Source organism: Sciurus vulgaris (genome assembly GCF_902686455.1).
Source record: "Sciurus vulgaris genome assembly, chromosome: 6".
Taxonomy (NCBI): Eukaryota; Metazoa; Chordata; class Mammalia; order Rodentia; family Sciuridae; genus Sciurus; species Sciurus vulgaris.
In genome coordinates this window covers 21232216-21256122 of record NC_136466.1, presented here as the reverse complement: position 1 = coordinate 21256122, position 23907 = coordinate 21232216, and the positions used below count along the sequence as shown (strand labels likewise).

General features: G+C 41.0%; 1 protein-coding gene across 6 annotated transcripts in view; it reads right to left on the bottom strand.

Moving 5' to 3' along the window:
• The window catches only part of EBF1 (EBF transcription factor 1), a 383569-nt gene that overhangs the window by 13718 nt on the left and 345944 nt on the right, over positions 1-23907 (bottom strand). For all 6 annotated transcript variants that reach the window (XM_079144601.1, XM_079144602.1, XM_079144603.1 and 3 more), the window contains 4 exons: positions 20860-20948; positions 4353-4418; positions 3287-3464; positions 2474-2653 (listed from right to left, as the gene is read on the bottom strand). In XM_079144601.1, the coding sequence (XP_079000727.1) occupies positions 2474-2653; positions 3287-3464; positions 4353-4418; positions 20860-20948 (513 nt within the window). The remainder of the gene's footprint in view (positions 1-2473; positions 2654-3286; positions 3465-4352; positions 4419-20859; positions 20949-23907) is intronic.

Here is a 23907-nt window from a genome sequence, read left to right as displayed (position 1 = left end):
TCTTTTTCATCTTGTCACTGGTAAAGCAACCTTAAGTCAGAGGCCTATGTCATGTTTTTTGCTCCTGAGCAATTGCAACTCAGAAGCAGTTCAGCAGATTGCTCAGGGGCCATCGCTAGAATATGGTGAAGGCAAGACTCAAATCCAAGTTCAGGGCCACCTTGAGAAGGAAACAGCTCTCCAGAGGGAAAAGCCCCCTCCTGTGAGCCCATCAGGGTCCAGAGAGCTGTGTGGGAGGCCTAACCCCTGACCTATTGGCTTTGGGAAGTTAGGGAAGTGGGAATCTAATGGGTCACATGGCCCTGCCATGGACATCAGGGAAAAGGACCCCTGTATTCAAACCAAGGGACTTCCCAGCCCAATGGCACGGGATGCTTTATGGGTAGCACACAGAGCGGACAGTCCCCAAATCCTCAGTTTTCATGAACATTTTCTAAACTGTACTTTTTCTTTTAATGAGGCTAGCATTTTTATACATCTCTTAGGATTTGTAAATGTGAAAATACGTTCAATAATAACACCCATTTAAATTGCAAAACTCCCGCACTGGAGTTGATTTTTAAATATTCGCAGACTTGAAATCCTGCTGGTTCACTGAGGAAGGCAATTAATCTCGTTGGCAAATGCGATCATTATGTGTATTTAGAGGTGGGGAGTTTGTGGGGGGAGGTTAACAGAGGAAGGGGTAAAATATAGTCACGCGGCTCCATTTGTTATAACATTATTAGTTATCAGCCACCACACCAAAAGTGTGTTCACCAGTAGAATGTCTTATTTTATTTTTTATTCTGTTGGAATTTTTCAACATGAGTGGTTTATGAATAATTAAATATCAGAGAGGCAAAAATTCAAATCAGCTGGGCTTTGTGTTTATTGTTTTATTTGCATTTATGCAGATAAAACCGTCCCATCTGAGAGCCTGTTTGAGAATTTAATACTATATTTGTGAGCACTGAAGAAATCAATTAATGGAAATTAAATGTTCGAAGTTTCACAGTCTGACAGATGCAATCTCAGACTGGAGTTGCTGGGTGTTCATAGGCTGGAGGGGAACAACCCAAGCCCCTAAATTGAATTGCTACCATAGAGCAATTAGTTTATTGATTTAATTAAGAATGCCACCTTTTAATTTTCAGGTCATGATTGAAACATTTTCTGATTGAATAGATGAGAGAACACAGAAGTGATAGATCTGTGGGAAACAGTCTTTCGATACATCAAAATCTAATGTGAAACCGATCCCGCGTGTTGACTCTTGAGCAGATAGGCAGTACATGCAGATTATTTGGGGACTTCTAAATGTTCAACAAACTGTGGATTCCACAAAAATAAAGTAGAATTACAGAATTCCATGCACCCAGAAAGCCAAAGACCCTAAGTATGCTTTTAGAAATAACTCTCTAGTAGGTCAACAATGAACTTTCCTCTTTCAAAGGATTCTCACGCTTCACGTTTCCACTATGGGGGAAAATGTAGTTTTTAGTATTTTTAGCCAGAGGCTTTCCTTTAAAAATCATGAATATTCTTTCATTAACAGCACATCTGTCCTTCTACAAATGTCTACAAGTTTGACCCCTCTGTACCCATCAGAAGAGTTACCTACCATGTCCAAGATGAACTTGGTTATCCATGTAAAAATGCACAGAGGGAGAGCCAGAGGTTGTAGGGACACAGCTCATGACATTTTATATAGAGAGATGCTAACACACTCTTTAGATGTATGTTATATATAAAGATGCCCATTTGTGGAAGTTCTTTAGATACAATTTGAATACTGTACTTAAACAAGTCCTTTAAGCTAAACTTCTTTAAGACAGGAACAAGGTACTGAAAAATGAATGAAAAAAATATATATATACACACACATACATACATATATACATATTTTAAGAACACACTAAACATAAATGGGAAAAATCCAAGCATTAAAAAATAAGTAAGTGCTAGTCCTTAAGAGGAGATGCTAAGCTTTGGACTATTGTTACTATAGAAACCCCACCCCTTACTATTTTTTCAGCTTTATGATTATGACTTGGATTTTTGGACATGCCTCTCATGTGCCAGACTTGGGACAATCTCTTGTGAGCATTATCTTTTCTGTGCCTTGCAGCACTGGATAGGGTGGATGTTACCTCCTTCCCCATTTTACAGATGAGGAAACTGAGGTTTGGAAAGGAGACGAACTTGCCTAGGGCCTCTGGCCAATTCTACTGCCCTCTGGCTCCAAGTGTGGGTTCTTGGGATGATATGTTCTGGCTGCCTTGGGCTGCAACAAAATTCTGACTCTTGGAAGGATGCTGGGATGAAAGGTGAGCAGAGCAGTGGAGAGATTTCTGCTGGAGACGATGGTGCTTTACCAGCATCATGGGTGGGGGAGGCATGCCTTGCAGCAGGGCGCCCTCAGACTGAGCAGCACTGCCCAGTGGTCTCTTGTAGGGAGAAGGCACAGGACACAGGACACACATCTACTTACTGGCATAGGGCGAGTTGGCAGCTGAGCCGTTGAGGAAGGTTGGGGAGCCACCCAAATTGGACATGGCGGCAGAGCCGTATCCGTTCATGCTTGTGGTGACAGAGTTATAGTTGGTTTGCTGAGGGGTGGTGCTCGGCACGTACCCATGTGGTGACACGCTGCTTGAGTTGCGGGTGAAACCTGAGGGGTGGGGACAAAACCGGGGTGAGGGTGATGTTCAGGTGGAGGCCGTCCTGGCTGGCTCTGGGAAAGGCAGGTCTGTTTGTTGCCCCCTGGCCACCACCCAGAGGGAAGGGATCGGGTGATTCATGTGCGTAGGTTGGTGGTGCGAGCTCTGTGATTAAAATGGGAAGCGAGCAAAAGACACATTTCTTAGGAGATCATAAATACTTAGCAGGGCTGTGAGAAGTGGCAATGCAAGGCCTATAAATTATCATTTTGGAGCAGAAATAAATACCAATCTAAGAGATGCACCCTGGAGTTAACAGGTTCCTCTTCCCTGGGCAAGAATGATGTGCTTTGGCCCCTCAGAACTTTAATTCCAGCCCTCTTTGTGTTCTGTCATTCGTAGTTTATGGTGAACAGTCAAATGCAGTGGTGGCTAAATGCATGAGTCCTTCCTAGTCTCCCCGTTTCCAGATGCAAGAGTAGAAGCAACATTCTACAATAATACCAATACACATGGACTAGGAGTCTCCCCTTTGGGAAGAAAATAATTTTTTAAAAATAAAAATAAATGTCAAACAAGTGGTGTAGGAAACTTGAGGTTGGAAAGGCACGCAAGTGGGAGGGTTAAACAGAGTCAGTTCTTACCCTGATTGGTAGCTTGCGATGCCTCCGAGACATTCACGGCCAGTTGTCCACTGAAGGAATTCACGCCCATCATCCCTGTGTGGACCGAGGTGTTAGCAAGGGCCGGGAGCTGATTGTGGTTGCGAGGAACACTGTACAGGGCCTCTGCAATGTCAGCTGCTCTCTTCAGAATAATTTCCTGAAAAGTCAAAAGAACATCCCCTTTAGCTAGCCCCAGTCGCAGTCCCAATAAGACTATTTCTTAAGTGCTTACTCTATGCCAGGCACAGTGCTTAGGGTTTTCCAAAATGACTCACTGTATTCATTTCTGCATCCCTGCTGACAAACCTGAGTATTATCATTGCCACACCCCAATCACAAATGGGGAAACTGAGGCCCAGAAAGGCAAATGTCTCACTTAAGGACACTCATTTATTTAAGGGCAGCGTTGAGATGCCATTTATGGACTTTTGAAGTCCATTGGGGTTTCACCTCTCCACCAGGAACACCCAGGAGCTTTGTGGTCACTGCATGGTAGGGGACAGCAATTCATGTCCCCTACTGATATGAAGGACAAGACTGGGAGCCTGAGTTAGTGTGAGTGTGTGCCCAATACTGACTCAGGAAACAGGAAATAGATGAAGGATTTGTCAGATTCCGTTTCCTAGGCAAATTAAAGTCTATATGTGGAGTTGTCCTATGAAATGGAAGTGAACAGTTCTATTTGGACTTCATTATACTTTTTAGGAGGAGAAATTAAACCCCCTTCTCCTCCTAAATTTGCTCGAAAACCTGAAGGAAAATAAAGTACCAGCAACTCTCTTCTTCAATTATAAAGTACATTCCCAGTAGAGATCAGTTTTTAAACAGAGTACTCTTTTTAAGGAAAACAACTCAATAGAGAAGGCAACAAAAGATTTGCAAAAAAGGAAAGGATTGACTAGCCCTGCATCATGTCCTATCGGAATTACTTATCCCCTTAACTCACGTGCATGGCTTTTATATCTTTCTGCTTTCTCCTACCATAAAGAATCTGAGGTCTTCAACTAAATGAGGACATCCACAGGGGCTAGAGACCCAGACTCACCTGGTTGTTGTGTGGCATCCCATACAGAGCTTCTACCAGATCCGCAGCCCTTTTGAGTATCACTTCCTGTCAAGAGAAAAGGAGAGAGAGGGCTCGGAATGAAGGCCGGTTGTCCTTATCTTTCCACGTGATCATATTCTGGTCCTCCTGGCTCTACTTTGCCAAAGCATACATGGTTATAAAAGCAGTAGCTCAGGGATCCCCAGAATGGCGTTAAATCCTCAATTTATCCTTGTTCACATACACACTTAATTGAGTCAAAAGGTGAGCATCATTGGTACTGCAAGATAAAATAGATCACTCGATAGTCTGCCATGGGCACGATAAAGCACTCATATGTTTATTGCTGAATACAATTCCGAGGTCATTTGCTAGATTACTACAATCGATGTCATTCAGTGCATGTTATGAATCCCTAAGATGTGTTTATTTTGCACTTAATTGCTTATTCCCGGAACCATGACCTTATCAGACAGGTCATTTTCGAGGGATTTCCAATCAATCTTCAGTTACTAGGAGCAAGTAGCATTAAAACTTCTTTTGCTTATCCCTCCTGTATGGCCCAGCTGTAGGGAGTGAGGCAGTACACTGTTAAAGGCTCTGAAGAAAGGATTCTCCTGTCTCCAGAAGCCCCTCTCTAAAAAAAAATTTCATGACTAGCAGCATGTTTCTCTTGCCCTATTCTTGGCTACTTCAGTATTCTTTGCTGTCATTTTCCCCTTTTGCTCATTCATTCTGATCCTGGATGCCTGCTTTGCTGCTCATTCTGGCTGATGAAAAAGTACCCCCCTCTTTTCATGTAGCGGGGGCTTTCACGTTTAGCTTGCCTGGTTCTAATCATGTGGGGTATCCAAAAAAAAGCACGCAGTGGTAGTTTTTTTTTCTTCTGATAAAAAGAATGATTGGGTCTTCATGATGACCTAATTACTGCAGATTCATGTATTTTAGAATATGAAAAGGAAAGCAAAGTTTGATGCAGGTAAAAATGTGTGCTTAGCAGAGAACCAAACCTAAGAGCATGGTGATTATCCAAGGTGATGCTCAGGAAGCTCTGTTTACTATTTCCTGCTGTTGGTTAAGTTTCAGACAGAAGTTTAACTTTAAATGTTTCACACAATGGAGTTCAGCATGGAGAAGCAGAGCCGTTCAATTTTCACAGACTGCAGACACTGATCAGAAAATAGGGAAATAATTGCGTTCATTTTGCTGTCACCAGAGCCTCTTCAAAAATCCTTGAACAACTCTTGAAATGACAAGCTTTTAGATACATATTAGCATTTTTCAATTTTAAATTCTCTATAATATAAGATAAAACAGTTGTCATACTGCCGTAACTACTTATGACATATATAATGTCCTAAATTCAAAAATGAGATAGAGGGGTTTTCAGTTCTCAATAAACATTTATGCTTGCCTTAAGCTGTTAGACCCCCTGTATAAAACAATTCAGTTATTTTCCATGTAGGGAGTGAGAAGCATTATATAATCAATGGAGTTTGAACCAATATATCTGAAATCATTTCTTTACTTTTTAATGCAAGCTACAAGATAATTTACCACTTTTTGTTTGCAGTATTGTCTGACCGCAGCAGTTAATAATTCACTATGGTATGGGCACACTAAACCCTATCCTCAGATCAAATTCAGCTTGTGTTGCTTTTGCTAAAACCTCATGGCTTTATCTGGCTCTTAGGAAAGATTAAAACAAAAACAGGATCAAGTTAGTTTATTTACTAAGATTTGACTTCTCTGGGTTTATGTTCATTTATTTCTTCAAATAAATATTTATGCCAATGTTTGGGCTTGGCAGAGAAGGTATTTTTCTTTCTTTTCATTTGAGGGGGAAAATACAAATTTATCAAAAGCACGAGAGGCGCAGCAAGACATTGCACTTGGGAACTTCACTCTTGCAATGTTATAACTGGGGACTTGTGTCATATTTTAATTATTTTAATTGATTTCACAGAACCAGGGAGGAGGGAAGTTCAAAACTCACTCCATGATTTTGAAGATTTTATAAACTTGAAACAATACCATCTTTTGAAGCATATTAAATATTTTCATTTTACATATTTTTGGTGACCCTGTTTTTCAGCAACAGAATCCACTTGGCATTTGATCCTCTGAAAGTGAAGCACGTGGATCTGATTTCCTAAAGTTGCACCCTGCTCTGATCCATGATGGCGGGGCCTGTTCTTCCATTCTGCACATTGACACAAGTGTGTCATCAGCACCACACTGCTTCAGGCCAGCAGTCTTGACTGTGAGGAGAGTGAACCTGGCTTTCTAGTCCTAGAAGCTGTGTCCTTCCATGATATCTCACCCATTCGAAAGTGCCCTGCACTGTGGTATCAACTTAGGGTTCAAGGGAGACCCCCGTTTGGTTCAGTGCTGCCAATGCTGATATTTGTTATTTCTGCAAATGGGAAGGAGAAAGGACATTTCTGGGTCCTCCATGAGTTAGTGCGACAGACCTGCAAGGTGCTTGGATTTCGGTGACCAGAAAATTGCTCTCACCTCGATGTCATTACGTTCCCAGTGAACTAGCCCCCAAGCGTGTTTGTGTTGGGGATCTAATATATTGCCTTTCAATCAGAGCTGAGAGCCACTGAACACACAGACAGAACATGACGAGCAGGTCAGGAAAGCAATAAAGATTTTACAGAGCTGTCCAAGGTGCTAAATTTACTCAATAATGGGTTTGGCACCATGGTGTTAACCTCTCATTTACTACCAGTTTGAGGGACTAAATTGAAGTAGCTGACTTCATTTACCTTGAAATGTATATTTTATGACATTATGTAAGTAGATTGAAAGGGCACTGCAGTTTTAACAATTTAAAGGCTAAAGCATGTTTAAGATGAAACTTGAATATTTATTGTATATTGCACTTAAAGTATATAGAATGTTAAAATGTATTGATTAAATTTGTAAAAGGCATTATAAAAATGACAGGTTGTATAAAAGATGTATGCCTTTAAAAATCAAATTGAGAGTATATGCTATCTCTTCTGTGGTCACAAGTGTAATTTTTTTGCAGTTTTATATGGTAATTTGAAAATTCTGTAATTTCACATTAGGAAATGATTGAGCCTAGGATGTTAAAAAAAAAAAAAAAAGGAAGAAACTTCCCAAAAGGGGAAGAGCTGGGTATTAGGGTATTACATATAATCTTTTGTCTCTGAAATTGTTCCTAAAGTCCTATTTTTGTGGCATTAAGAAGGAGCATAGTATAAGGATCCTTCGATTCTAATATTCAATTTTAGTATTTCTGAAAAGAAAAAGCACTTGGAAAGTACTAATATCTAATTTTTCACGGCATTTATTTGTCAGGAGAGATTTTCTCTTCTTTTCATAATGTTCAAAACGTCTCCCTGCTTGCAGTTTCGAACATGAGAGTAGAGATTAGTCTCCTCCAAGATAATTAATCCTATCCTTGGACTTGGAAAAAAAATTCCATTTGGGAATTAAAAAGACAAATACTTGTATTCTAAATATTGAAAAGCCCCAGAGCCTCCTTAAAGATATAAAGCTTGTTCTCCAATCTACATCCTGAGTCAAACTATGTGCTTTTTTCTTTTCAGGGCCTCAGATCTTCTCTCTTAAAGAAACAGAAAAATGTCTGCTCCTTAAAAGCAGCAACTTTGCCCTTATCTGTTTCCTTTCACCATCAAAATCTGGCTTCGTCTCTCTTGCAGTGATCAACAGTTGATGGTTATGTGAGTGGAGGACTGCAGAGGCAAAAGTGGACATGACATATGAACTCATTTAGAGTCTCTCGAAACAGTGGAGAGGCTCAGGAGGAACCGGGCTCTAAGAACAGCTGGAGGGAAACCACACTAAATACTAATGGCTTGGAACTTTGTTGATAAAAACGCTAAATGGGGTACAAATACAAAAAGAAGATTCTGTTTTACTTTCTAAGCTTCAGCCCGATCCCTTGGCAAATAAGTTTTGAGCTTTTGGTTGCCCCAGCCATCACACGTGACGTTATTCTCCAGCAACTTTCAAGGCATGTTTTATCCCAGCACCCAGCTGCAGGGTTCCATGGGGATTATCCAAGGTTGCCTGGTCTTCTGGGTCTGCCCTCGTCACCCAGTCTCCTCTCCCTGTGCATCTGAAGAACTGCTCTCTCTTCTGCTGTAGTCACTCCTCCCAGCCTAGAAGCAAAATGCAGGGCCTCTTCCAGAGCCTCCTTCTTTTGCCATTTCTTCTTTCACCTTCTTTGCAGTGCCCAGCCACAGTGCCTTCCACCCCTCCAAGCCTGCTACAGAAGGTAGCAGCAGGGGTACAGGAATGAAAGGGAGAGCTATCATTTATTCAAAGTGGAACGTGAACTCATCTCCACAGAGTCTCTTAACGTGCCGTTCAAATTACCATTTGGCAAATGAGGAAACTGAGACTCAGCTAATGTTCCCCGAGTGTACATGGCTAATTAGTGGCTGAACAGGGATTCGACCCCAGGTCTCTAAGAGCCCCAACTCCAAGAAACAGAATTTCTATTCTATCAGAAAGAATTCCACCTTCTGTGATACCCCACCTCCTCATGTGTTCCATTCCTCTGAAAAATAGTGTTGACCCTCTTCACCACCCAGCATGACACCTCATCCAGGCCACGGGGTCATTCTGCTCTACTCTGGTGTGAGTCAGGCTTCGCCTTCCATAGATACACTGGAGACTTGTTGAGGCCAGGTACATGTCTCAGTCGACTTCTCTAAGCTCCTAGCACAGTGTTTAGTGAAACTGAGACCTTGAGACATTCTTGCTGAAAAGTTTATTATAAGACATCATTGCTGATTTTAAAAAGGACATGGCTAATTTATATGATGAAATGACAGTCAGATACTTGGTATAATTTATAAAAGCCAAAGACTTAAATTTGGTGTTTCATTTGGCTCCAGACTTTTTAATCCAATATATAAATTCCCAAAGGTCAAGTTGTGATCACTGTTGAGTTTTTTTATGTCATATTTTTATGAAGCTGCTCTTTCACTCCTGCTGGCTCCTGCTTACATTTTAATTTTGTGATTAATATAATGAATCATGTCTAGTACAGACATTATCTCAAGTTATAGGCTACTAGCAACATGAGCTTGGTCTTGCTATACATCAGCCTTCCGTTAATTGCACCTTCAGGCCCTTAAACATACTTAGGTATTTACATGTTCTCAGGAAGCCACCTTGGGAACCAGGCATAGTGTGTCAAATATGCAGACATAGCTAACTCATCTTTCCTTCTATTTCATGATAATAAAACCTCTGAGGATTATTCACCATCTTTGGGAGTCTTCTCTTTAGCTTTTGACCACAAATATGTAGCCAATAAGTTCATTGTCACTGGCTACTTCTAGCCCTCCAGGTTGGAGAAGGTTGTCTTAAGTGGCCACTACTGGATTCATTTATAAATCCAATTCAAGTTGTGAGTCACTTGACCCAGAGGAACAGGGGAGATGATCCGACCTTTGGTTTGGACCCAGCATGTACTGGTCACCCCATAAAACCAGTGGATACCATTTACCAGCATGACATTAATTTTCAAGTATTAGAATCAGATTTTGAAACTCTGGGAACACACTCATAAAATTCAAGCCCAGGGATGTATTCATAATTTGCGAGGATAGTCTCTGCGTGGCCTGTGCTCACCTAACTGGGAGATAATGTTTGGAGGGATGTCAAAGAAGGCAGAAGATAAAACTACAAGCATTAATTATCAAAGTCAAGTGGAGTTGGGTGATTCCTGAGAAAGAAATGCAATACTTTACTGTCCCTGCAAATTTTCCTGACACCTATTTATCAGCAATCTACTTTGCCTTATCAGGGGCTGGACATGCAGCAGTCCAGATATCAGCAACGTAAAATGCAGTGGAGTGGCAAAATCACTCCTTATTTAGAGAGGATAAGCATCTATCAATGGAGTCAGCATCGATTCCGCTGGCCTCCTCACCCAGAGTTACAGTAGGGCCTACGTTGCACCCAGCTCACTAGACTTCAGCCCTGCCTCTGCCCCTACTTGCTTTGAAAACTCTGGGTTTTCTCCACTGATCAGAAAGCCCCAATGCTGAAAAAATTGATTGGCTGTTTCTTGCAGCCCATTTCCCGCAGAGCTGGATGTACAATGCGATAAATACCAGTTGTACCGAGATGTATTTCTGAGCGTGGTTTTATATCCCGACTTCCTTTGTGTTTATTCAGCCAAATGGAAAATTCCACAATCGTCGTCTCTGGCATTCTAAAAAATCAGTATAATGAGGGCAGTGAGGGATAGAGGGAAACAAACCAAAATAATGCTTGGGCACTGTTCAGTTTCCGATCCTCTGAGACATTCCTCAAATTTTTCATTCTTTGTGTAATATGAACTTGAAATAGAGCTTACTGCACATCATTAGAAGCCTGGAGTGTGACACTTTAAACAATCTTTACTCAGAAGCCCTGTGACTGAGAAGAGTCACTTACATTTAGCATGGATATAATTAAACATGTTTCTGTTGAAAGGGGCACTCTCATTATGGCTAAGGACCACTTTAGAGTAAATTGAAATGGAAAGGAGCACCAAGGAGGTGTAGGTAGCAAGTGGTTATTTCCAGGGAGGCATAAAATGCCAAACGTGTAACAATTATATTTTACAACTGTGCACTCTAAAGACTTCATAGTATTTTATTCTATAAGAAGCATCAGCCGAACCTGCTGAGTGTCCCACAGAACACTTGACTGCCACCTTGTCTGTAGTCTAGAGAGAAAAGTAAGATTCAAACTGCAATCAAAATCTGTAGCAATTTCTAGAATGGAGAGATTCGATGTTTCGAAAGTCTACTGTGGTTATTACCAGAGGCCAAGGTTTCAAAAGCATTCTGGAGAAAATGCAGGAGGGTCTTCTGGTCCTCCTCTAATTTTAACGTTGATTTTATGTTCAGATGAGATGACAGCCCTGGTACTTCCCCAACATGTCATTATGTGTCATCACCCAGCAGGGCTGGAGGTACACCAGAAGGCTTTGCCTTTGTTAAAAACATGGTGCAGGGTCATGTGAAATTAAAGTAGGTTGTAAGCTAACGCAGCCATATCAACGTAAGACATACCAACTTACATGATTGACTTTTACGGTGGAAAGAAAAAGGCTGTTTTCAAGCAGCTGTTATTGCCTCAATGGAAAAAAAAAATCAATGAAAGTGAAATGAACAAGAGATTTTGTCTGAGTTGCAGTTAATACCACTGAAGAGCTATGGATATTAAAAGGTCAACAAATAAATTAGCCAGAGTGTTATGAAATGAATGATTTGGCTTATAATTTTATTGAGTGAAAATTGTTCGCTGCCTATTAGACCAGGTAATTTTTATCTGGTGCCTCAATTACTGTTCCATAAGCAATAATATAGTTGTAAGAGCTGCCGGTTCGATTGTGTGACCTCTGAGAAGCTGGCTAGGACAGCTGGCTTTCCTATGATGGATAACTGAGCTTGGGCGCCATGAGGGGCCAGGCCTCCCTCTCCTGCAAGGGATCTCATAAAAGAAACATTACAACTTGATTCATTTTACCAAAATGTTCGGCTTTTCAGGTGTCAGCAGTTAGGTATAAATTGTGAAGCCAGGTATTTCTAAGAAGACTTACAACACTCCCCTCCTCCTCTTTTTGGTCTCCTGGCCTTCTCTTCTAAATGGTGGCATGGTAATTGGTGAATGGGAACCTGGGGTGCTTCCTGCCACAAATACTCGGAAAAATGGTGTCTGCCCCTTCGTAGGCATGACCTGCTTCGGTCACCTCTGGTCGGCTCTCCTTATTCCAATTCATTGTACTGGTTTAAGACCAACGCTCTGGGTTGGGTCCTGCAGAGTGGCCTTGGAAATCGACTTTCTGATCAGGATAAAAGACTGCTGAAAGAGAAAGCTCTGGACAGAGGCACCTTTTTCAGGGGTAGGTTGTAAAGTCAGCACATGAAACAAAAACTGCCTAGAGTCAAAATTACCCTTGAAAATCTTTTAAGTCACCTTTAAGTCACTAAAGCCTGGATGTTCAGAAAAGAAAGGAAAAAAAAAATAAGTCAAAAATTAACTACTTCTGTTTCTTTTTGTCTTTTGACTGAGGCTTCCCTTTCCCTGGGGCAAGGCAGAAAGCAGGATCGCTGCGTACACAAAGAGGTGAATTGTTCAAGTGTATCCAAGTGCATGTATATGTATGTTTCTGGCATGAGTGTGGACAAATGGATGTGTCCATTTCTGTTTGTGGACACCTACTATAGCTAAACTTGAATAAGTGATATGAGTCCATCTAGAACTACACTATAAGCATATCCAAGAGAACACAAAAAGAGTTTGCTTTTGCTTCTTAAAGTGTTACACCTTGGTTATTACCTGTACCTCCAGGTGAATGGTATCTGTAAAGCATGACTCCCAGGGCTTTCCAGATGATCTTGAGTACAGCTGCAATTAAAATTCACTGGCTCGAGACTGCTGGAGCTCGGTACTTATTACTCGAGTGCTTAACTGAAGTGTTACTCAGGGCTGATACTATGAGCAAAGCTTCAGCCACTGCAGCATCTCTGCTCCTAAGGGTTTCCGTCTTTAAGAGGTGGATGCTGGGTGGCTGGGAAGTGGAAATGAGTTTGCCCCTGTTCCTCCTGTTACTTCTTAAACTCACGAGTAATTACATTCAATGCCTCTGTACACCCAGTGTGATATGAAGTAGGTTACACTGAATCCTCTCATCAAGAGCTCAGTGCTAAAAAAGAACTTGAAAGAGTTCCAGAGCTCAGCTGTTGGAGAAGTGTTCTTACAATTTCCCACCACAATGACTCTGCAGCTGAAGAGAAAAAGAATGATCTCCAAGGTTTGTCTGTGTGTTTTTAATTCTTGCTGCTACTTTCGCCTAGCTCAGCCATTTGTGAGCTAACCTCAGTCAATGCCACTGCTTCCTCCAACTCCCAACCAAGCTTGAGGGATTTTGAGATTAGTTTGCAAAACCGTCTCTCCTTAAACTTCTTTTTTACTTCATCCCAGGAGGCTGTGCTTGGGATACTGGCGCTGGCTCTGAAGCCTTGTGGACTTGGCTGCAGTCCCTGCCCTGCCACTTCTACAAAGTGCAAACACACGCCTCCATTTCCTCATCTGTAAAACAGGGTTAATCCGGCACCCCCAGCACCCTGTGCAGGAGATTACCTACAGTTCGTGCTCAGTGAGCAACAGCCAACAGTATTTTGACAAACTCCACTTATATTCCAAAGAAGTTTGGCAAATATGTAAATTCTTGTAGTCAACGTGGATTGCATTTCTCAAGTGTTATGTTTGAGTTGTAATTCCACTTGCAGAGCTCTGTAGAAGGTTCTGCATGGACAAGTGGTGAGGAAGTATAGCAAGGCAGTAATTTCTTTTCTTTCTTTTTTTTTTTTGGGGGGGGGGGGGTCCTGGGGAATTTATCCCAGAGGTGCTTAACCACTGAGCCACATCCCCACATCTTTTTATATATATATTTTTTATATTGAGACAGGGTCTTGCTAGGTTGCTGAGGGCCTCTGAGTTGTTGAGGCTGGCTTTAAACTTGTAATTCTCCTGCCTCAGGCTCCTGAGACTCTAGGATTACAGGCATGTGCCACGATACCCCTCAGTAATTTCTATTTTCTAGCAGCTTTAGCAGCTCTGAACCTCTCTGAACCTCAGTTTCCTCATCTCTAAAATGGGCATGATATGGTAATAACAGGAAGAATGATTTACTACAAAAATAAGAGAGTTAACCATTAAATAATTGAAGGAAATAATGATTATATTATTTTGTGGGGGCCAGGGGTACTACAACTTCTTTCCCAGAAAAATAATATGTACAGGCATGTGCACTACACACACACATGATTGTATACACAATTTCTGGGTGTATAGGATTGTATATACAATTTCCGAGTGTGGATGAGTGGGAGGGGCTACCAAGCCCCTCAACAGGGCACATTATCGAAATGGGGAAATGGAATTTGCCTGTAAGTTTTCTGGCAGTTGTGGAAGAAGCAGGGGGAAATGGACTGCATTCCATAGTTTGTGTTTTTGACAAGAGAACGCAGAGACAAAATGTTTCCTGGAATCAAACTCAAGGGCATATTTTCCAAGAGCTGAATACACGATAACATTTGCATTTGTTTCTGTGTTTTTGAACAGGGTCACTCTCATTTCTGGGTGTAATATTGATAGCGGTTTCTTAAATTTAAAAAGTAAATAAATAAATACAGATGATGAGAGAGAAGGAGACAGAAGCCATGTCACAGTGTGGAAGGCGAGGATGCAGGGTTTTTCTTTATCCCTTCCTGAAACCCTCAGTCACCCCCTTTTTCTGCTAGGGGGCAATATGGTTAGGCAGAGATTTCTTATTTGTATTTTCACTTATGCAACTGCAGGTTTTGAATTACTGATCGTCTTTGCATAAAGACTAAAACAATAAAAGCATAATTAGAATACACTGTATGCAGCCGACTCCAGTTTTATTTTGCCCCAGCTCTGTATTTATGATAAATCGCTAAACACGAACGCTCTTTAGGGAAGGTGATTTTGGGTCTCGTCTCTCCTCTGAGCAAAAACAGTGCCTGTGACTTGAGTCTGAATTTCAATTTTGCAAGTGTACAGTTGAACTGAATAATATTTGGCACAATGCAGTGCACAACTGAGCCACTAAATGGCTGATTTACTAAATTATTATTAGATGAGCCCTTGCTGTTCCAAATGAAAGTGCAGTCACTGTCTTCCTTCATGGTGTGTTCAAATTGTTCTGTGTTTAAATATTCAGCATGAGGCTAATGTGAACTGATGAACTGAGACTATAAACATTCACTTTCAATACAGATAGAGCGACAGAGAGGCAACATATCATGTGGCCTGCGGAGGTGAAAATGATTTATAGTTAAGGATGTTGCTGCCTTCTTCCATTACTTTAAGGGACTCTTAATTAGCCTGGTGTTTGAAATGACTAATTCCCACGTACAGGAAGAGCAGCTTCATGGCGTCTGAGGTTTTCGAATGTCAGTGAAGGAGAGACTACTGTGAGCACTTGCTGCCTCAGGGGTTCCGAGCCCTGAGTTTTACTCGTGGGGCTCGGTGGCACCTGCAGAGTGGTGGATCTGCCAGAGCAACTGTGGTGTTTGACATTCAGTGTGCTTCTTGACCCACCCAACGGGCCTACAATCCATCCTTCCTGCAATCTGCCCCCCTGCAATCTTCGTCCCTGACTATTCACATGGACTCCCACAATGGCGTGCACCCCCATCTCACTGGCTTCTTCTCTGACACCTGCTGGAATGAGCAACAACCCTTAGCTCCTTGGATGAAAAGAAGCCCTCCTGCCTCTGCCCCTTTGAGGGCAGTTACAGGCAAGCACTTAAAATACTGTGATCACTTACAGTAGATTAGAATTTTTTATTGGTGCCGGGTTGCCATAACAACACGAAGACAGCAGATGACTTAAGCAAGGCTTGCAAAGCAAAAGGCTGCTCATCTGGCAGTTAAAATGAATACAGTTCATTTCACAAGTTTCCCATATGGACTCTTAGTGTATGGTAATGAGGAGACCATATGGTGAGAGAAAATGCACTGAGAACAATTGGGTTCCAGTGGCTGAGTGGGAAGTTGGGAGAGAAAACCCGGGTGAGAGATTCTGGTGCACTCTCTGGGTTCAAGGTTTGGCTGGGGTTTGTTTGGGATGGTTGTTTTCCATAGGGGTTTCAAGTTTCTTAATCTGTTCCTTAATATGTCGGCTGTGCGAAATGACAAACATCTTGCAAATTTTGCAATATCATTCATCACAAACTGTCAGCACTGTTTGCAAATCTGACTTGCAAGATCTTTTAAATGTGTTGTTCTTAAAAGGCAACAGTACCAAGTTTTTAGACAAAGTGCAGGAAAATTTAAGCACTTCTGACAAGCAGAAACATTAACGGTAATCATTTTAAAAACACTCGCATCTTTTGCCTGCATATTTAGCTGTAAATAATGCTAGAATGTATAAAAGCTTTAAAGTAAAACTGTAATAAATACTTTTTATTATGTTTCATAAAGGATAAAAAATGCGTCGAGCCCCATATCTGTGCTATCTCTGCATGGGAACGTATAGAGATGGATAGCTCCCTTTCTCCTTACTACTAACCAGATTGGGAACCTGGGAGGACAGCTTGAGAAAGACTCTCCAGTCAATTCTGTACCATACATGCTTCATAAAAGATGAATATAAATGCATTAGTTAGACACGGTGAGCTAAATTAGAAGGTCAGGCAGGGCTGGAAGGGCTGAAAAATCACACAACCAATGAGTGTAATTACTCTTTTTTAAGTCTATTAAGTGGTGTTGTTCTATCAAGGCTCAGGGGTATAGGACATGAAGAACAAGATAAAGTAATGTGTATTTATTACTCCCACTGGATCAATTTACCAGATATTTTCAGCTCCATAAAGCAAAATACACAAATGCAGCCTTTGTTACTTTGCTCAAACTGCTTTATTTTCTCTAAAAGAGGAATCAGTTCTTGGAGAAAAATATCTCTGGCTTGGGTAGGTTCCCATGCCAGTCCCTCTCCATGGAAGGATGACAGAAACTGCCGGAAATCTAGGATGACAAGGAGGTGCCGGGAAGGAAGAGGAGAGAGAAGCTAATCACCTCCAGGCAGAATTATTCAGATTGTGGGATCTGAAGCAAAAGTGGGAATTCAGTGTGGTAGACTATTCCACAGAGGAGGTCAGAAGGGCCAAGAGGTCTGGAGACTTGCTATGATAGTCAAAGTCAGCGGGAGGACAAGCCAAGGGTCAGACTCGGTCCTTGGGCTCTCGGCATTCACTTTCTCCTTGGCTTCTAACACCAATGCTGTGGGCCAGTTTTACAGAGGAGAAACTGAGGCTTGGGAGTTGCATGCATCTGCTTTCCAGAATCTGCAGCTGTCTGGCACGAGAGCCCACTCTCTTGGCCTCTATATTCGGCAAAAGCCTTGATGAAGCCTTGCTAGGCTCAAAATAAGCACGAAGTAAACATACCCAGGATTTGCAGCTAATGCATGGAATGCTGGGTCATCTCAAGGTCTACTCTTGCTGCTGTGAGCTCAGGCTCAGAGACCCCTTATGAGGATGGCTGGGTCACTGAATGGAGACACCTCTGGCCTTCCAAACCCAGAGCTCCTTGCTCAACATTTCTAAATTGCATCACTACAGCCGTCAGCATCTTGCAGTTCCTAACTGACCACGGTCCCCATCCCCCTCAACTCTACATTGGAAGAAAAGTCAACCTTGACCCCAAAGTCACATGCCAGAACCCAGAGAAAAATGCAAGTCTGGGTGAAACAGAACAGAATACCATGATTTGAAAACCTTAACCCACCCTTCTCCATGTGCACATGAAAAAGAAAACCCAAAAAAACCATCTAGGGCAAGCGTAATTATAGTATTTTAAATATGTGTGTACAGCAACTATTCCTGATGGCGACTTTCAGAGACAAAATAATTTACAGAAAAGGTCTCCGTGTGCTCCTGTTTCTTCATTTGCTAAATGGGGATGATGTCTGCTTTTCCATTTTTTTTTTTCTCAAAAGAGTGGGCTCCAATAAAACAAAGCATGCCCGAGTTCTTTGAAAAAGCACAAGCCTCTATACAAAGGCATATTATTATAGAGAGCTGTCTGCTTGGTCTTTGGCGCAGTTTCATTTGACAGAATATGTGGGTGGTTGTATGAATCTAGCTTTGTCTATTCACAAACACATGGGTTTAATAAAGTGGAGTTTGTTTTTTAAGGTGTGTGGTCCATGGCTCACTGAAACACTCCTGTTTGACAAACACTGACCATGATTCTGGAGAAAGGCGGAGCCCATTTTTGTCCCCCTAACAATGGAGAGTGGGAGTATAAATCTCCCAAGTCCACAGGAATACCTTGTGCTGGCTCCATCCGCCACTTCCTGACCCTGCCCTTGAACTCTCGCTCCACCTTAACATTTGGAGCCAAGAGGACAGCTTCTCTGCTCTGAGTCACACTGAGAGCTTCCTGGGGTGGGCTCCTGCAACAGTCCTTGCATGGTCAAGCGGCTAGATGCAAGCTGCCGAGTGTTTCCTTAACACACAAATCCATTGTGTCCTTGATTACTCTTCCCAAACCCAGGAAAAAAGGGCTGAGCATTTCACCATCAGGCCACCAGGGACAAAGTGTCATGTGCCTATGCTATTTGTCCAACATTTCTGGACACGATGTGCAATTGTAAAAATGTTTTCAAAAAAGTAAGTACACAAAACTCAACCCCATATTCCTGTTTGTCTTCTTTCTTTACCAATATGTATATTGGAAAATGCTGTCTGACTTCTTTAGAACTCAACCATGAAAACAGATTTGTCTCCTATTTTTCAATGAATATTTTTAGAGTGGTAACTCTGGGCCAATACTCTGTTGATGGCATGCGTGGGATTGCCTCCCTTTATCCTTATGTGATCCTATGAAGTTGGCGTGATTATTATCACCATGTTTCAATGAAGAAACTGAGGCTCAGAAGATAAATCACATAATAGTCAATTGCTCACAGGAGTTAAGTGTCCTGCTCTGCCAAGGTTGGGTAGAAGAGCTCTCAGAAGCAAGGGTTCCACTCAACTGGTTAAAACATCCTAGCTATTTTCTGTTGAGTGCTAAGTAAGTGCTTAAAATAATCTGACAGGGAAGAAGATAGCACCAGCCCAACTTGACAGGTAAGGAAATTAAGGCAAGAAAGGTAAAGAATTTTAACCCTGGTTGCCTAGTAGGCAAGTGGCCAAGCTCTGAGTTTATTTTGTCCAATGTGAGCCTGCTGTTTACACTCTCAACTCTTCCTGAAGACTCAGATCAAATGCTAACCATGAAGTGAGGGTGTTCCCCAAATGGAAACAATGGAAAGAAACTGCCATTGTGCCCTCAATTCTGTTCAGCTACTGAGACAGCCAAGGCACTGACCCTTAGGTAGACACATCATGTATATCATTGTCCTACAACATTACCCCAGGAAACACCCGGGAGCCATGTTTCTGCCAGAAACAGGAATCTAAAGATAAATCTCTCCATGAAACATCTATGCTGTGGACGAGGATTCCCCCTCATTATAAATAGACTAGTTAATTTGGGCGGAGAGGGGAGGGAGGCCTCTTTCATAGACAAAGATGTGAACATGTGGACACATCATATGATTCCTTCCCTGGGAGAAGCACTTTCGAAAAGTTTTTACCAAAGTGAACATCACTTGGGTAAAGTTCATCTTGGTAAACTTCACCAGAAAGCTGAAGGCTGAGCCCAAAAGCTGGGTGCTTCTCCCTGTGAGGTGGAGGTAGAAGACAGACACCTCTGCCAGTCTCCATCCTTCCATCTTTGGCCAGGTACGCCCCTGCTCACCCTGTCCCACATGTCTGCACCTGGGTCTGGGGCAGCAGAGTGCCAGACAGGACCTGGTCTGACAGGTGGCTTTGCCTACAAGTGCAGCCAGCACGTGGGCAGGACTACGTGATGAATTGATGCCCCAGGAGCTTCGCCAGGCTGGACAGCCAGCTTCCTTATTACAAGTATTTTACAAGGATATACAGACTGAGAAATGCCACATCTCCAGAGTGACAGTGGCAAGCAAAGGACTTCTCCACTCCTCCATTGAGTTTGATCTTTCTCACCTGTGTCACAAACGTGACTTCCTGTGCCATCAGTACACAGTGAGGGGAAGCCCCACTGATTCTGTACTTCTTTCGTGCTTAACTGTTGCCTCCCGAGTCCTCACAGAACTTGGCATTTCATGAAACGTACCTAGTCTGCTCAGAACAGAAAGGCCCTCTCCCCCACAGGGCCCAAGTCCTCAGGCACAGAGACAGGAATGTCCCCAACTTCTGCAATAGGTACACGATCATCAAGAGGCCAATTTCTTTTTTTCTGCATTGACAATAGCAACACATCACTGTGTGACATCTATGACTCTGTCTTGAATTTTTGCTTAATTTCTCACATCTTTGTGTTTTATTTCCCAAATAGACGAGATGCCTCAGAGGACTGTTTTATTTGTCCAGTTTCAAGATCCCACAACACCTTTTCTTTGGAGCTCTTGTACCCTCACTAGGAAGAATACAGATTCTCCTGGTAAAAATTTGGTGTTGTTCTTCTTAAGAATTAAGGTGATATAACAATTGATCAGCCCAAAGTGGGAACCAGGCTTGTAGATGTGAATTCTGGTTTAGCAATTTGCATGCTGCAGAATCTTGGGCAAATTATTTAACCTCTCTTTGCTTCATTATTTTCTTCCCTAAAATAGGAATGAGAGGTAACAGTACCAACCTCAGAGGGTTCTTGTGAGGCTGAAATGACATAATATCCTTTAAAATAAGCATATCATCAGAAGGCACATAAGTGCTACATTTACTATTATTTTCATTTTAGCACCAAATCCACAAAGCACAAAAATGTAAGCTATGATCTATGAACTAATTTTTATCCTTGACAGAGTTTTTGTTTGTTTGTTTTTTCCATTCCAGTTCATCTTTTCAGAAACCATAACCCAAAGAGGAGGTATCCTAACCTTTGGCAAGCGCTCAGGGTCACCAGGATGCCGTGGAATGACCTTCTGTAACCTCTGGAAGCCATAATCAATGGTGGGCTCGTTGAGTGCTGCAGAGAAGAAGTCACTCAATTAGAACATTTTCAGGAAATAAAACAGAGCATGATTTGCAACACAGATGATGTGGAAATAACTGGAAAGTACAAAATTTAATTGATACTCTTGAATTACATCATACCACAATCATATGGATAATCTCTTTGTGGATAACCTCTGCAGAGTATTAACTTAGAGTAGCTGAGATTCCAAGAACAATTCTTAGATTAAAGGAAGAGCAAACCTGTAATAAGATTTGGAGACAGGAAGCCTCTTTGTGCCCCTATTGATTACACTCTCTTGAATTAAACACGATACAAAGAGAGTCCAGTCTATTGTTTTCCAAATTCCTCACTGTGTTAGGGAATATCTTTGACCTGTCTCACCTGAGAAAATAAAAAAGATGGCAGCTCTGTTCTCTATTCATATTCCGGGTACCCTCTAAGTAATGGATGGGTGTTTCAAAATCTCTTTTCTTTTTCAGTGAACCAAAGTATTCACCTGCATATTTTCTTCCTTTCTAAATAAAAGGACTGTTTTTATAGTTCTGACATTTAGCTATACATTAAAAAACAAGTTACCACATGCTTTACTTAAAATGCATTTCCATTAACCTGAATTTTAAAAGTAAGATTCATACTAGTAACTTTAAAAAAAAAAAAAAAAAAAAAAAAAAAAAAACTGTATTAAATTCAAATAGGTCCCAAGGCTAATGGAAGCAATTTGTATACCAACCCAAACTGACTGGCCCACTTTTCAAAATACAGGTATGATAATCTTGTGGTTTTAAAAGGACATTTAAATTGAAAGACTGTGAATTTAGTACATAATTATACCAATAGAACCCTTTAACTTGTCAACTTGTAAATCTAAAAGGCTATCAATCATTTCTAAAGAGGAAATAAACCTTAAAATTCCTTGATTGACAGTGCTTACTTTTTATGTAAGAAAAAAAAAAAAGTGTTGGGGGGGGTGGGAGAAGGCTGCATAAAGTGGCCAGAAATCCATTTACAAAAGTACATTGTTTTACATAGGTGAGTAAAAAGCCAATAATTACACCTTCAAAAGACACATAAATCAGAGTAAGTACTTTTTCCTCACTTGTATATTTTAAGTTGGAGTGAACTTCAAATAACTTTTTATTAAAAAGATTTTTTCCCAGATGCAATGCTTATTGAAGTAGTTAATAGAGTTGCATTTTCATTTAGGAAAATGTAATCATTTTTGCAAGTATGAGATTCAGCCAACCCTCCTCCCTTTCCAAACAGTAAACTTTCAACCTGTCTCTTGTGGAAATTAACTAAAATTACACCCAGGTGTAGCAAACCTCTCTCTACTAGTATAGGATTAAGGCACAATATTTATTATTCCTCCTATTTTATGAATTACTTTCTAAACCCATGAGAAGAATCCTTTTTTCAAATTAGATTTGTAGAGAAAAAGCCATAGAACTCTTTATGCAGGGAAGCTGATACTCGTAAAATCTGTAGTATTTAATCAAGAAATGCATGAAAGACAGGAATGAGCACCAAGGTTTAAGTTATTTATCGTATCCATCCTCTACCCATAATGCTAATTGCCAACACAAATGTTTTATCATAAATAATAGCTTCAGACAATTAAATGTATGATTTTTAGTATCTGAAAAACATAATTTAGCATCCTAAGAATTCCAAATCTTGGCTTCATTTTTTCACTCTAAGCCACCCATAAAATTTGAATGGCTGACCCGCCCCTTCTATCGTTTGCATAATGAATTTCAATTGTGTCTAGAAGCTCATGGCTGTTAATTGAAAGACTGATCTATTGGGGGAAGAATGTGATTTTCTGCCTATAAGTCCACCTCACAGCAGAATGACTGGCACTTAGTATCAGCAATTAAAGGAATCAATTCAAATATCATATGGAACTAATAGCTGAATAGTTGAAGAGAAGTCATTCCGCTGCCACAAAGAGTAATTGAATTAGACATATTAAACTCATTATTCAAAGAAAAATAAGCATCTACTTTATGGAAGTATGCTACAAGAGAGAAGATATTTTAAATAGTGAGACAAAGGCTTCTAATTTATTTCTCATGCCTTTATGATTTACTTTCTGCTCATATTTTTAAGTATGTTGAACTGCATTCAATTTCGGTATTGAATATTACAATGGGATTTGTCCCGTGCAGCAGACAACACTAACACTAAAGATAGGCGAGACAAAGCGCACTGCTCTCAATTCAAAGGAACTTGAAGATTTCTGTGATTGCATTGACTAGAGAAAATAATTAAACCAATTGCTGAGTGGGAGGGGCCAGCTAATAAAGGTTGTCACTCATTAAACACACACACACACACACACACACACACACACACACTACTCTCCCCCTGAAAGAAGATTAAATATCTCGGAAGGGGAGGATGGAATCGAATATGATACAGAATAGAACATGATGGAGTAGAATATGAAATAATAGGATATAATGTAATATATAATGGAATAGAATGGCATAGAATATGATGGAATATTAAATGCAGTCCTCAATGCCATGGGAAAAAATATTATTTACTGCTGTATAAGTATTGCTATGTTAAAAAGTAAATTACAGGGCATACATACATCATGGTTACTTTGTTAATGAGCATTCCACAGTGCCAGTGTGGAAATTGCTGAATGTTAGTTGTTTCTAAGTAGTTTCTAAGTCTTGGGTCTCAAAGTGCTTTTCCTCCTCCTCTCTGTGCTATGCATTTTCTGTGTTTTCCACAATGAACATATATTAGTTTTATAATCAGAAAAAAAGGTTAAGAGCAAGAGATTGTTGCTGAGATGGAATTTGACCTGCTTGTATAAAGTAATGACATAAGAAACTATGTCTTAAAAGGGGTCTGTATACCCTTTAATAACCCTGCATAGGTTATTACAGACCATAAGAAAAATAAGTAGTATACTCTTGGCCAGTTGTATAAATATGTGACTATTCATAAACTC